This window comes from Antrostomus carolinensis, unplaced genomic scaffold, assembly GCF_000700745.2.
Source record: "Antrostomus carolinensis isolate BGI_N321 unplaced genomic scaffold, ASM70074v2 scaffold9193, whole genome shotgun sequence".
Taxonomy (NCBI): domain Eukaryota; kingdom Metazoa; phylum Chordata; class Aves; order Caprimulgiformes; family Caprimulgidae; genus Antrostomus; species Antrostomus carolinensis.
The window spans coordinates 43,514-59,316 of record NW_010305824.1 but is presented as its reverse complement, the minus strand read 5'-3'; the positions used below and the strand labels follow the sequence as shown (position 1 = coordinate 59,316).

At 40.9% G+C, this 15,803-nt stretch overlaps 1 protein-coding gene across 1 annotated transcript in view; it reads left to right on the top strand.

The window, feature by feature from the left end:
- Positions 1–15,803, top strand: part of LOC104522567 (ras-related protein Rab-31) — a 43,717-nt gene that overhangs the window by 2,446 nt on the left and 25,468 nt on the right. The window contains exons 3-6 of the mRNA XM_029084251.1: positions 5,495–5,498; positions 6,113–6,268; positions 8,009–8,088; positions 10,314–10,395. Coding sequence (XP_028940084.1) covers positions 5,495–5,498; positions 6,113–6,268; positions 8,009–8,088; positions 10,314–10,395 — 322 coding nt within the window. The remainder of the gene's footprint in view (positions 1–5,494; positions 5,499–6,112; positions 6,269–8,008; positions 8,089–10,313; positions 10,396–15,803) is intronic.

Genomic DNA, 15,803 nt, shown 5'->3' with positions numbered 1-15,803 from the left:
CTGCTGACGAAGTGAGACACTGCAGAATAATCCTCCCCCTGAAAACACGGTTGCATCGAGATCTGTGTGTTTGTGCTGGGATCTTGGGGAACTCAGTTCCAATGTTCAATGAAAGCGTTACTGTTCATCCAGCAAGTACCCTTCACTCAGGAGAGTGCATGATAGCATGTGGACCTGGAGGCCAACTCTGGTTCCAGTTCTTCCCTTTCAAAAAATTTGCATTACAGATGCATACACCCCAGACCTTTGCAGAAACATCCTTGTACATCACTGGTGACATAAGGCCACGTCTGATGTCATTTGGAGCTCTTGTTGTAGGAGTACATTGCCAGGCTTGTACCAGCTTTTCAGGGTACCAGAGGTGATGAATAAAGTCAGATAAGTGGTGATGGGATAGGGAGAAAAAACACAACAGATCTCGCGTTTGATAGAGGGCCTGGCTGGGAGCTGAAAAATCGTGCTGCTGCTTTGGGAAGCAGGGGTGCCCCTGGGCTAGTTCTGTAGCTCTGGAAGGGGGATTCCAGCAAATGCCCAGGAAAAGGATCTGAGTATCATGTTGTCCACAGGGGAAGTAATCTACTTCTCATTGTACAGGGCTGTAGTGAAAATTGGAGTTTACAAAAATTATTTGTGTCCTGAATGAGATGCGTATTCGTTCCACTGCAGAAGGGAGGGTTGGGAGCGCCCCAGCCTGCATCCCTCAGCTCAGGCTGAAGCCTCAGGCAGTTTTGTGTTCATGAAGGGGACGAGAGCCAACGTGTCAGTCTAAGGGCTACTCTTGTATTTTCATCTGTGTGCTTGTGCAGCAGTGGGATTTGCTCACTTGATATGTCTTGCAGGTGGAAAAACTGAATACAGCAAGAAGCTAGTTGCACTTTTTCCTAGACACCACTCCGCAGTGCGTGGCTGCGTTTTCACTGGGACAAGCCTGGTGCTTGGCAGATTCAGTTCAGTCCCAAGGGTGTCTCTGAACCTAGGTTTCCTGAAAGGTATTTTTCCTTACAGCAGTGTCTTCAGACAAGTAAGTGATACCCAAATACAGGGAAAGACGAAGGATGTGTTTAAAGTTAGCAAAAGTTTTTTGGGTAGAGTGATTCTTGGATTAAAATACTGCCCTTGGAAACTATGATCAGGAGTCTGTTGTGCATAACTCTTCCTTGTATGTTCATATGGTTGATAAAAATCCAAAGCCAGTTTCAGATGCTCTTCAAGCCGCCTGCCACAGCCTTCCAGAGCAGCTGTAACTGGATTAGTAAGACCTGGAAAGTATTGCAATGCTGCCTGCATCTGATCGTCTGAGTAACGATTAAAATGTTAATAGCAGGCATAGAGGACTAAAGCAGGCTGCAAATTGCAAAGCTTTATTTTATTGTTCAGCTTCTTGCTTTTTTACCTCCAAATGGAATTTAAGACAGCTGTAATCCTGTACTTGGCCTTAGCTCATCACCTTACCCAGTGCCTTTGGGTTAAGGACTGGCACCTCTGAAAGCATCGAAGATGCAGGTTGGATATCTCAGGGCTGCATGCCAGACCTTGCATGAGGAGTGACATTCCTCCTAGATGCCAGGCTTGACCAGAGCTGAGCAGGCGTTTCTGCAAAAGCCCAGAGATACTTTACGGTGCAGGCGTAGCGATTTGTTTGATGATAGCTCATAAAATGCTGACCATCTAGCAGCGCTGTGATGTGATTACACTGCTGCGAATTTTCAAATTCCATCTGAATTTGAAAAAAAAGTCCAAAGTCCAGCTGAGATGGGAATGGGCCAGGGGGTTTCAGCTGTAAATCAGAAACTAAAGTGTGGCCAATTCTGACAGTGGAAAGAATGGCTATTTTAATGTGCAGAAGCTGAACTGCCAAGTCAAAACCAGCTGCGCTTTACAGAGCTACTAGAATGAAAGGTCTCTCTGCGTTTGCATTTTCTGTAAGACTCATTGATTATTTTTCTTCCCCTAAAGTTTAAACTATGTCTGTCACCTCAGATTTGCCTGTTCAGTTGTAGAGATTTTGGTATTTAAAATATCAAATGCATTGATGATAAAGGACAGTTTTCTCCTTTTTGCCAACTTTCGTACCAATTCAAATGTTTTCATGTGTACATCTTAATTACTCCAGCAATGGAAATTCTGCACTGGCCAAGGCAAGGACCTCTCCTTCCTTTCTGCTGTAGCACTGGCAGAAGCCAAATCAGTGTAACAAAGAGGAGAATTTAGCTTGGGAAATCTTGAGTGAAAACTGGCTCCTCTGTTATTTTTCATTTAGTAATGAACCAGCCAAAGAGTTTATCCGGTGGAATGAATATGTGACAGGGAGCCAGGAACTGCTGTTTCTCTCAATCAGGAACAGCCAGAAGAGTGGGACAGCTTCTTGACTGTACCCTTGATCTGTATGTTTGATTGAACCTTCCTGCCTTCCCCCCGCCCCGGCAAAAGATAACACAAGACAGCAGCATCTCACTAGAAGATGCACTGAGAAGATCATTAGTGGGCCAGATTTGACCATGGTTGTTTCTAGTGCCTACACTTACTGTACCTCTTGATGATAATGTATCTTTAGAAAGCTTCAAAACAGCTTGCTGGTGGGCTCCAGTACTACCTTCTGCCTGCAACTCAGGTTTTCATTGGGGTGAGCAGCTTTGTAATTCCAGGTGTCCGTGTGATGAGGAAGCTGTGCCACGAGAGTCTTCATGGGGGGTTATACTGAATCAACCCTCGGTCACACTGTTTTTCTCTTGACCAGGGACCCTCAGAGAAAGGGCTGAGCTGCCAAATGCTTGAGGTGTCTTTGCAGTTCAGGTGGTTAGTGGGGAAGCTTTCAGGGAGCCCCAGCACAAACGGGCTCTTGAGGGGCAGGGGAGTCCTGCCAAGTTCAGTGAAGCCACGTGAGCTGTGGGATTGGTGTCTTGCTTATGGGAAAGGATTAAGACTTGTCACTTCCAAGTGTTTCTTGTATTATTGTTGAAATAATTGGCTTTACCTGCTTTTCTGGAGCACTTGGTATTAGTACCTTCTATAGGTTGTTAAGGTATGAGCATTCTTCTTCTGAAACGCGAGACAAATGCATGTTAAACCCTGTCAGTTTTAATGAGACCTCTGCCTGCAGATTATGTCTCAATGAATCTGTGTTATTACGAGAAATGCTTTGGAGGGACAGACATTTGTAATTTTTAATAATTTATACAAATTGAATTATTGTAGATTGACTCTTGGCTTTGTCTAAGCTGATGGGAACTTTCATCCTTCTGAAGGAGCTATGATTTGGATCCCTATTTTACAGAGATCAGTTCTCCGTTACTTCTTGATGCAGATTTTTGTGGCACCCATCTCCAGGGTATCTCAGCCATCTTTTAAAGCTGAAATGGGAAGTTAGTCATGAGATCCGTGGTGGTTACAAGCCAGATGTTCTTTTTTTTTTTATTCTAACTTTGCAAGTGGGAAGACAGAAGGCAGCTTCTTCAGTATGTTCATTCTTAATGTGCCACTTCCTCGTGTGAAATGCTGTCTAGTATTCTTGTTTTATTTGTGTTGTCAAAATCCTAGAGTCATAAAAGGATTTTCGCATGTTTTATCTTAATTTTACATATCTTTTAAAAGCCCTCTGTGTTAACCTAGCACAGAAAGATTTTACATAGTCAAGAATAAAATAGCAGTTGCAGCAGTGTGCATAATTATAGGGCTGCTGTTTAGTCATCAGTCACCATATATGTGGATTTTTTTGTGAGTTCAACATTAGTTCCATTTCAGATGTAAAAAAGATATACATGAGGAGTAAAGCTTTTATAACATCAAGACTAAAGACTAACATCCTAATCAAGGATGTGTTTACAGAGTGGTATAGTTGTCTTCAATTTGGAAAAGTGCTTAGAGGATTGAGCCCTATGTTTGTGCAAAAGTATAAATAAAACATCCGGATTTAAATTAAAGAGCTAATTTTTCCTATATTAGTTCTTTTCTGACAGGATGCACACATCTGGAACAGTGGACAAAGGAATATACCAACTGCCTATTTGTAATGGGAGAATGGTTTTCTTTTTTAATATATTGCTCATATTAAACTTATGTTTGTCTTTTTTTTTCTTTCTTTCCCCCCCCCAAGTCTTCCTCTGTGCTGCTGCAAATCAGCCAGAAGAAATCAGCAGCTCAGTTGTTGGTTGCCTGCAAATGAGTTGCTGGCATCTTGTGATTCTGCTGGCATGAAATACAGTCTCATCTCCTTTATGGTGATGTGAGCCAGGAAGAGCCACGTGGGGTGGTTGTCTGCGAGCAGGAGTGTGGGTGGAAGCACCGGTGTTTGTGGCATGCTGCTCTCCATTTTGGTGCTCTTAAAATCCTTGTGCCTAAATATGCAGGTAGAGGATTTTGGAGGAATAGAGAATATCTATTCAGGGTTGAAGAGTAAAAATCAGAAATTGGTCATGTTTGCATTGGTTCCTTGTGTTTATCAGAAACATCTGGCGCAGCTTCAGATTTCCATATCCATTTTGCTGACCAGTGGGAAGTTGTAGCTACTTCTTCTGGTGAACTAATAGCGGTTCACTTACTGTAGATTACATTTCTACTCTTTTCCTTCCTCTCCACTCCACACTTTTTGCTTATCTTGGTACAATGCAATTTATAACTGGTATTTTGCAAGTGTGCTACAAGGCTTGTAAAGAAGAAAGGAGAAAAGCAAAATGTGCAGTTGGTTCTACTAGTGACTCATCAAATGCATCATGAGCATCTTGATTCAGGATAATAATTTTGTATTTATTCCTTTCTTGCCACTCCTTTCACGGATACTCTTGATCATGATGAGTCAATTAGTATGGTGCTGAAACCCTTAGATTTGCCATAGATAAGGGTTTTTCTGAAGAATTACAGGGTCTATTCCTTAAAGTGCAACATAACTCTTGAGGATGTGTTCTAAGTTTCTGAAACTTGTCCAATCCACTCAGCTTAATACTGCTGTGACCTTTCACATAAGCCAAAATTTTATTCCTTGGTGTATATTTGATGTTGTACGTACACTAGCATGCAATAAAAACCCAAAAACTAAAACCCAAGGAGCAGAGGGTATAAAACGCTGGCGAAAAGCAGAACTTTGAGAACTGAAAAAAGAAGTAATCTGCGTGTATGAATGTTAACCAGGCATGTGGCTTGACAAGTCTGTTACAATCCTTTGAAGAAAAAGGAACAAAATGAGGATGATCATCCCCATCAGATGTTAGAAAAATGGATGTATGTAGAGAAAGACTATATAGCAAAGGACAAAGCAGATGGTAGCAGGAAAGCTTTGTACGGCCTTAGTAAGGAGGCTTAATTAAATGCTTTGCCAAGAAGTGATTACCTTTTCTACTTCTTTGAAGCGACCATGCTTTCTTTGACTTCTGTGAGATCAACTTGAAAGATAGTTCCCTGTTGTTAGTAAAAGATAAGGTCTGATTAGCAGTAAAGGATTTCTACTAAGTTTTCAAGTTGTTGTATAATGTTCATATACCATGATTTGCTTTGCTTTCAGGCAGGTGAGCGTCTCATGTGACATGTGCAGATATGATAACATAGACTGAAAGTTGTCTAAGTAGTTTTAAATCCCACACTGGAATGATAATCACTGCCTTGAGTAGGAAGCTTTTTCTTTTTTATTTCCTTCCCCTCTGTGCTCTAATTACACTCTGGTAGCCCGCCATTTGTATCCTCCAGGCAACAAAACAGAAGCCAGGGGTGCTTATTTCAAGTGAATCCCATGGTGCAGTAACTTGCCTGGCTCCTAGAAAGCACTGGCCACCAGCTGGAATAGCAGTCGTCCTAAAGACAGGTTCATTTGTGGTCCAGGTCCATTGATTTCACTGGAGTTACACCAGGGGTAAGTTTAACCCTTTATGTGGTCCAAGCAACTCCAGGAGCAAAGTGTGAGAATGCCTTTAAGCTTCTTGAGGGCTATTTCTGTGCCTGGCATATGCTTAAGTTCAGCTGTGCTTGTTGCAAGAGATGCAAGGGCAATAGAAACTTCTAAAGTTAATTTAGTGTTAGCATGAAACATCAGTTAGAGCCAGGAACTGAAAGATGAAGAGGTAGGAGCTTCCAGGAAAATGAGCTAAGCTTTAATCCTCTCTTGTGGATGTCACGTCCCTGCCAGAGATGGGGCTCAGGAGCTGTAATTCCAGTTGTTCTTCTGAGTGACCTGGCAAAGGAGCTGGAGGAAACGGATGAAACTAAAGCATTGCTGGGTCACAGGAGTCAAGATCCAGTTTCGAACATGATGGCAGAAACTCTGTCCCCGAAAGAGGGAAATGTAAATCCTTGCACCCAGTGGGGTGGTAGTTTTGGTTTCTCCACAACATTTAAAATCTGCAGTAATAATTAGATACTCAGTTTCAGTGCAGAGGACTTTTTTTTTTTTTTTTTTTTTTTTTCCCCCCCCTTTAAATGTGTTCTGCCATCCTGGTCTGGTAATTATACAGAGATGTCAGCTGGAATCGATAATGAAGGCAAAATTTGGGAATAGCAACAGGATGTGTTGCTGCTATTGATCAAAGGCTATGGGGATGGTTTTAAACACTGCTCCTCTCTTTGATCTTTTTTCTTCTATTGATTGAACACAGTAGATAAACAGCCGTCTGTGTAGCATGAGCATTTATTATGGCTTTTAAGCTGGCTAAGGACAGCTTTGAATTAAATATCAGAGTTTAAGTGATGGTTTTCTAATAAGTGCTGTCTATAAAGACTCCACTTGCAGTGATGAATAGTTCCATTTAAGCATGGTGAAAGGAAATCTAAATACAGGCATTCTATTTCTTTCATATTCAAAATGAGATAAAATATTGCAAAATTGATTACAGGAAAGGCAAAGGCTTATTTTTTTATGTGTAGTTATGTATGGGCAAAGGCTGCTTTATTTATTTATTTATTTAAAATATGTAGTTGTGTGTGTAGTACTCTCAACAAACTGTATTCTCTTGTCTTGGTGCTTTTCGAGAAGTTTGTGTAAATCAGTCACGTGCCTTAAAATGTGGATACAAATGGGACCATCAGGTACAACCTGGTAGCTCTGCAATCACTTTGAATGAAATTAATAGAAAACTTTCCATTGACTTTTTAATGAGTTAGATTGGGCCCTGGCCTGTCACTTTTAATGTCTTGGAAAAGGTCAGGATCGATTTCCTGACATCCTTTGTGTCTCTAAGGAGGCTCTTTGCAATTCTGTGGGAGACATAGCAATATTTCTATTCCTTTTCTTTGATAATTCTTTGTATAATTTAAGTTCTTCTACCTACCATCCAAGGTTTTGTGGAGTAACAGAGACAAGCCGAAAAATGCTGCATTTTGGGGAAGTTGTTAATATATTAAATGCCTAAAATAGTATTTCTGCATAATTTCAAGCTTCGTACCCCCTTATTCTGAATTTTATTCCAGTACGGTACTGCTGTTATTTTTCCTTACTGATTGAGAGGGTAAAAAAGGACTATTCCTCCAAATGGAAGCAGCCTGCCACATTGCAGTGTAGAGAGCAAGTTGTGTAGCATTTGAATTAATGCTGTTTCACTGCAGTCCAGTAACACAACCGGCATGGGGATAGCTGCACATCTCTGGCGATCCAAATCTTTGGGTTTCTGCCTTTTCAAAACCATCTGAAGCCTCTGCAAAGTTTCCACTAAGCAGGCTTGTTTGTCTTGCCATGAAAAGGTTGCTTCCACCAAGTTAGTGCTGTCAGTGTACTAAAAGATTGGTGTTAGTAAGTAGTTTTGGAAGCATGCTTGGTCTGCCTTTGCAACAGGAATATAGAATCCACCCCCAAAAATACAAAGCTTATAGAGAAGGGAGAGTTGGGACGAGGACCAGGGAGCTCCATTCACAATGCTGACATTTGCAAAGCATAATCCATGTGCTCGCTTTTCTTTTGAAATGTTTAACATGCCCCACTTGCCACTAGAGAGAATTTGATTTCACAGATTAATATTTGATTATTTCTTCAGGTGAAGAATTGGTATCTAGGGTCTCCTGAACTCACTGCCATGCTTTCTTTTATTTTCAGGATACTGGGGTTGGGAAATCGAGTATTGTTTGTCGATTTGTCCAGGACCACTTCGATCACAATATTAGTCCTACTATTGGGTAAGTACCACGCATAAGTACCATGCATGATATCTTTTTTCTTTGGTATATTTTTTTAAGTCACTGACCTCAGCTGAGCTCCTTTCTTTTCCTTACTTTCAAGGCTCTAAATACTATATATCTTTTTTTCTCCAGCTTGTCAATCTGACTGAACCCCTTGGCCTCCTTTAACAGCTTTCAGCTCATGCTACCTGTTCCGAGAGTCTGGCGTTGCCCCAGGCCAGTTCTGCTCTGCTCTCCCTGTTCCGAGAATACCAAGGGGACCTCAGTTTACTATATTGCAGCATAATCTGTTATGGAGAGGCTGTCAGAGCTCATTGTGTGTCCTGCCAAGCTGGGCTGGAACGTGGACAGTGTCTGTTCCCAGATGTGGACGTGCTTTCCTCTAGTTTTAGGACATATTACATTATCCTATCTTTCTTGACATAAGGACAACACAATTTAAACTAAATACAATTATTTAGTATAATAATACTAGATTATTATACACACCTGTTCTTTAAAAACTGCCAAGCTTCCATGTGTCAGACTATCAGAAGCCTATTAGTCCTGTAGTTGATTTTAATTCCAAATTTTTTTCTTTTAACACCTTAGGGACAAGTCTGCTAAATCCAACATTACCTGGAAAATTTTGAAAATCCTTGATTTCTTATGGGAAAGACAGCTAATACGTAACGTTCACAAAGGAGTAATATGGGTGGGAAGGGCTGATCTGGCTTGTGTGTTAGAGCTGTTTTAAATTGTCTGTGAAGGATTGGTATTGATTGTTGTGTGTTGTTCAGAGGGTTAGACAATATCTTCCAAAGCTCTGCCTTTCGATGCATGAAGGAGTCTCAGCTGGAATTGCACATTGAAGTCCAGGACAATTTTGGACTCCTGAATGTAATGAATAGAGAAAAATGGACAGAGAGAAAGGAAGCATGTAATGAATAACATTACTGACTGAAGGACGCTTCTTTGCAGTGAAGGAATCAATGGGAACTTGAGTGGTTCTTTACTTCTAAATCATCAGCAGCCTTTTTCCCCAAGTGGTTGTTGTTGCTAAGTAAATGTCTTCTGGTCAAATTAAAAAAAAAATCCCTTTAATTTTCATAATAATGATAACAGAAGGAAAATATTTTTCAGTGTGAGGATTAAAATGTGAAGGCTAGCTTGCGTGCAGGTGATATGACTTTTCTATACAGATAAGGATTTTTTTTTTTTTTTTTCAAATTAAATGTTTTAAATATACAATACTTGCAATCTACACTAGCTGTTGAGGCTCTAAAATTTCTGGTTCTGAAGCTGTAAAGTGTTGCTTAATGCTTTGAGAAGAAAAGTGACAACTGAAAGCACATGCCCTGAAAATAACCAAAGAAAATGCTGCTTTTTTTGCTTAATATTTTTATGAGCAATGCAACATTGTTAAATTTGAGCAATTTGGAGATGGCTATAGAGGAGAACTCTGGTATACCATTCTCAGGAAATGTTTTGATCAGTCATATGTCATTTGATGTCATGTGGTGCTTTTGTAATGAAAGTGCATTGTATCAAATGTGTTTTTATGAGCAGGGAAAAAATGTTACTATGGCAGAAATTGTTCAGCAGTGTCCAGATAGGATGGGGAGCAGTGGAGGGGAGGTTACCAGAGTTAGGCAGTATCTCCTAGCCAGCTTTCAATTCAAGTGCCATACTATAGAAAAAGCCTATACATTCGTAACTCTGTTTCTTAAGCTAACAGAAAACACACCATGAAAACATAGACAAATCGCATTTCCTCCAAAAAATACAAGAGGCCACAAAGATTTCTTCATCTGGGTTGAGACAAGGTAGAACTTTTCTCTATTTGTTCACCACATGCCTTCCAGCAGGCGACTTGTCTGTTCCCTGGCAGTCCAGTCTCCTAGGTTAAACTGAAAAGTTGTGCATTAATTGCCTGGTGTGATGCTGGCTGATACCTTTTTCTCAGGTCCATATCACCGAGAAGATGGAGCTAGCTAGCAGCAAAAGCTAAGTGTGAGCAACAGGAGAACTCTGAACCTCAGAGGCTTTTCCTTTCTTTTAAAAGACATATATAGGTATCATTTTATCTGAGAAAAGGGGGACTTTCACTTCTGTAGGCATTTTATCAAGGTTTTAGTGTTTCCCCATATGAAGTCTAACATAGCAGAACTGGCTAAGGTCTATAGGTTGCGTATTCAGAGTGTTGGTCATGTTACAAATTTCTGTTGCTTCCTTCTTTTCAGAGCATCTTTTATGACTAAAACTGTGCCTTGTGGGAATGAGCTTCATAAATTTCTGATCTGGGACACAGCTGGTCAGGAGCGGGTGAGTGTTACTTTGCAATATGTCTTTTTTATCCTGATCTCTTTCAATATGTTGGCATACTTTTTCTAAACCTTTCATCTTCAGAAGACTTCGTAAGTGTAAAACTTAGCAGTCACCAAGTATATAGGTTCCCATTTCACAGGTGGGAAAAATGAAGAGGTGGGCTGACCATACTACTTACCTAAAAAAAAACAGGCCTGATGTGAATTGTCAGCCTCTTTCGTCAAGACAGCTTGGGCAGTGTACAAGGGGTCTCCAGCTCCCCTTTGGTTTCATCAGGCATACATGTGGCAGCTTTTGTTGACATTGGGAAGCACTTGATGTCCAGAACATGGGCTGACAGGTGGTCTGAGCTTAGGTGCTGACTCCAGAGTGTCTTGAATTGTGACATTGAATATGGGCATGGGTTGTGTCTGCTGGTGTTATTTTGGAAATTAGCACCTGCAACCTGAACCACTTAGGGTTTTTGTCTTGATTTTTCAAGTGTGTGAAGTGAATTGCTGACATGAAGTAGCTTTTCCTTTGTCTTTTCAAAAAAGCCATAATGGAGTTTGTGGACATTAGTTCATTTTGACTGTATGTAAGCCTGGTTGGTCACTTGTTACTTTCTCAAAAAAGCCATAATGGAGTTTGTGGACATTTAGTTCATTTTGACTGTGCCTGGTTGGTCACTTGTTACTTTTAATAGCCTCAGTGGCAGTAGTATGCAGTAATAGGATGACTGTAGAGTCCTCTTTATATATGCCCACATTTATCTTGAGAAGTTTGAAAGAAGTTTGGGCCCCTCACTACAAGAAAAACATGGAGGCCCTGGAGTGTGTCCAAAGAAGGGCAATGAAGCTGGTGAAGGGTCTGGAGCGCAAGTCTTATGAGGAGCAGCTGAGGGAACTGGGATTGTTTAGTCTAGAGAAGAGAAGGCTGAGGGGAGACCTTAATGCTCTCTACACTACCTGAAAGGAGGTTGTGGTGAGATGGGTGTTGGTCTCTTCTCCCAGGTAACCAGTGATAGGATGAAACGAAATGGCCTCAAGTTGCGCCAGGGGAGATTCAGGTTGAATATTGGGAAAAATTTCTTCTCCGAAAGAGTGGTCAGACATTGGAACAGGCTGCCCAGGAAAGTGGTGGAGTCACCATCTCTGGAGGCATCCAAGAAACGTGTAGATGTAATACTTGGGGATATGGTGTAGTGAGCACGTTGGTGGTGAGTTGATGGTTGGACTGGATGATCTTAGAGGTCTTTTCCAACCTTAGTAATTCTGTGTGTTGTGTAAAATGGAGAAACCCATGCACACGTTTTAAAATATCTTCACACTTTCTTGCACTGCTGCTGTTCATAAAAAAAAATGTAGGTATGCTCATGTTAGGTTGAGGTGAAATGAGATGCTTATACAGGCTATCCTGTCAGTCCTGATACATCCCCCTCTATTATCCATACCTTGTATCTGAATTGCAGGCAGTAAAGATTTTTGCTGTTAAGTACAGGAAATGCTTTTATTTACAATGCGCAGCATGATATAAAGTGGCCCTGATGAAATCTGTTGGCTGTTAGCAATTCAGTTTATTTATAGTGGGGAAAACGGATCTTGAAAAACATATTTGAAGTACAACATAATTCCTTCCCTTGAATCTTGTTTGTTCAATTTCTGCATGGTCTGAAGCTGCTAACTGACTAATTATTGCAAGAGGTAGCGAAGATTCAGTTTTCTTTCCTGTGCTTTGTGTTTCCTTGCTTATTCTCTCTCTCCCTCTTTCTTTTTTTTTTCTCCCTCTCCCTCTTCACTGCCCCATTCTTTCTTTTTTTTTTTTAGCTCTTTAGCACACAAAACTTAGTTCTTGACATTTAGATATAAATTCCAATCTATTTTCCCACATACTCTTAAGACTCAACTTTTTTTTTTTTTTTTAAGTATAGGTGAATATTAATAGAGTCATATTTACTGAACTAAATAAATGATGCCTCATTTGAGGCAGGAAATCTGTGACAGAGCTCTGACTCTTGGACACAAAATCCATCCTTCCCATCTAGTCCCTTATGTTTCCTCTCTCTTTTTTTTTTTTTTTTTTTTTTATGCTCATCATGTTTTCAAACATCTACTTGCTGGTTTTTGGGGGGTTTTTCTGTGTCCAACAATGATGAGCAGTGACCACCACAAACCTTGTTAAATTACTCAGCATCTATTACACGTAAGTTATGTTACAGGTTTTCATGTGCAATCATAAATTATAATCTCTTTAGGCCAGGGACCATCTTTTTCTTCTGTGTTTGCACAATGTATTCCCAATCCTGCACTAGGACTCAAGGAAACTGGGGTGATACAGTAAATAAAGTTGATGGGTGTTGAGTGCTAGCTACCAAGGCAGACAAGTTTCCCAAGGTGAGGTCTATACCGTTCCAGGCCATTCTCTCTCCTGGAACATCCCCATTTTACGGTTAAACACATGATGCTTCTCAATAGGTTATTCATTTTCATTTGTATTTGGGATTCTAGTTACTTTGTCATCTTTGTGTTATTCCTTCTGATCTGCTGTTCAAGAACAGATGTCTCCTCCTGTTTTTGTTTTTCTTGTTATCCTCTGAAGAACAGTGATGACCCAAGACTTCCATGCTACCCCAACCTCTGGGCGTATTGCTGTTTTTCTTAGTGTACTAAGAAATGTCTTCTGAGTGGTGTTTCTGCTTTGAGAGCTGCTGTCCTTCTCGTGTTCTTTGCAATTTTTGTTGAGGCTTTACGTTCCAGTGTTAATGTCTGAAAGTTTTGTCAGTGCCCCTGTTGTCTGTGCTGCTGATAATGACGTTTAGGACTTCCTGCCTTCGTTAGGCCCAGCTCTTCTAAACACGAGGCCAAGTGTAGGACTTGTGTGAGCTTGTTCTGGAGTTGGGACACTCTGTGCTTCCCCAGCTGTGCCAGCTGTTGCTGTGTCTGTGTGCTGATGGGGATGGAGCCTGCCCTGTGCTGCTGCTGCTCTCCTTTACTTCACGGCAGAAGAGCCCAGGCTGAGATTTGACAGAAGCCTTGCTTTTGCCTTGAAAGTTAAGCTCAAACCTTAACCATGGTAGAGCGGGCAGGTGGTAACAATAGCAGCAGCAGCAGCACTTCTGCACTCCTTGTTCGTGAGTTTCTTCTTTTTTATGAGTTTTCTCCTCCTTTTTCTTGAGTTTCTCTGAGCACCAGAGTGGGAAACTGCCAGCTTGGAGAGTGTAGAGAAACCGCTCTCAAATACCTTAGTTTCAAGCCCCCATTTATGCAATGCTCTGTGACATCCAATGTACCTCCTGGCTGCCTTCAGTCAGCTGGGAGAAACTGGAAATTCCTGTGGCTGCTTCTGAAAAAGGAGCTGTGTCCTGGGTGCTCAGAGGAGCCATCTGGAAGCGCTCAGCACCCCCTTGAGGCATTAGAGCAGCTTTCAGATAGCCACTTGTAATGTCACAAGGGGTTTAAAAGCTTGTAGGGATACCTGACTTTGTTGAAGAACTGGTCTGTTGAGCCAGTTCGAGGTTGGTCATGGACAACAGATTCATACGGATTTTAGATACAATATTTTATTTCTTTTGTGTCAGGAAACTCAGAATTGTATACAGAGTAGAGAGGGAACCAGAATTGCCATTTTTGTGGGAAATAACAAGCCAATGTCATTTCTGCAGAATGGCAATTATACAGCAGAAAGTGGAGATCCAAAGCAACTTCCCTCCCAGCCTTGGTGGGAGTGACTGCTCAGCGTGTTTCCCAGAGGAGATCCTGCACAGGAGTACCTGGCTCTCCAGCAGCTCTGGCTGTGGGAAATGCACATTGTACTTGATTACACAGGAGAGAGCTTGCTAATCCTTTTATTATTTTTTTTTCTCCCTTTTTTGGGTAGGAGAACCTTAAGCTGGCAGCACACTTAACAAAATTCCCCAGCTTTTCTGTGCCCAAGTACTGGTCTCTGCAGACCCAGCTGCGTTATGTTGATGTGTTGTTATCAGACAAGCTCGTGTTATTCTGGGTTTCGGAGTCACTTTCCCTCCACCCCAGTATTTTCCAAATGTCACGTTTTTCCCTATCTCACTTTTTCCCCATCAGCTTTAAATTGTTGCCACGGACTTCAGGACTTAAACACACGATAATTATGTTATTGTTAGCAAAGATTCCCTCCCCTAAGAAGAGTCTCTTCACAAGTTAGTTAATGATGTTTTTATTAGCATATATTTTGGTTCATGATGCCTTAAGTAGCTTCTAATTACGATGCTTTGTCTGAATACCTTGGGTGGCTGCCAGCTTTCCATTTTGCCAGCTGAGGAATATTACAGAAAATGGTTTGGGAGCTTGAGGGCTGTGTTTCTAGGGCAGGAAAATTTGTCTCTGTCCTTTTTAAATTTACTGTGTTGAACTCTGGGATTTTTAATTTTGTTTAATAGAAGGAGCCTCAATTACTTGAGCTCAGTGTAAACTTCGGTAGGAATTACTCTGAGTTGTGGGCTTTTTTCTTTTTTTGTTGTTGTTTTGGGTTTTGGTTTTTTTTTTTAAACTGCTCCATTTCCAGGAAAAGGCTGACTGATAAGATATCTATAGTGCTTTATAGCTCCCTCTTTTCTGAGTGACAGTAGTTGTCTTTGTGGTTCAGAGAGAGTGTCACAAGGTAGGGGGTGAAAATGCTCCTTGCCAGGAGGATTTGTCCTTGCTGTAGTCTTGATCGACGTTTCCTCTAAGCTGAGCAACCTAATAATAGAGCTTATGGATGTTTCCTCTGAAACCAGACTGTCCTAAGAGGAGTTAACACCAACTATCAAGGACTTGAATTACTTCTGCAATCAAATTGTGGCCTCAATTTTGCTCTGTAGTTTTTTGTAGGTACCTCTGATGGTAGAGCACAGCTCAGTCAGTGGGGAGGTGGTTCCCTGTACATGGTGTAAGGGCCTCACCATGGTGAACTACTGCCAGCATGCTAAAAGGTCAGCTGGTGATTTGGTAGTATGAGTGTTTGTGAGAGCACAAGTGGAATTACAGCTACTAAGTGAATATGTTATTCTTACTATTTTTAGAGTGAGCGTAAAGCATGGTAAATCAATTAAGAGATGCATGTGGATGTGTTTTTACTTCAGCTTCAACAAACTTGTAGCGTGTGTAGCTTGTCAGTGAGATGTGGTTTAGGTGTAAAGTCTTTTGCATTCTCTGTTTATTGACTGTAAACTTCAGAAGGGCTAAGCACAGGTCACTTCTGTGATGTCACAAAAGTTTGTTTTCTGCTTATTTAAAATATCTTCAAACGATTATCCTAAAATATTGGAATTTTTCCCTCTTCACTTTAAGAATTGTTACATATTTGAGAAAAAAATGCTCATTCTTTTATATATATATCTTCTTCAATTTAACTAGCAAAAACTACCTGTAGGTTGGAGAGAGACAGATCTTTTCTGATTTATTCAGCTT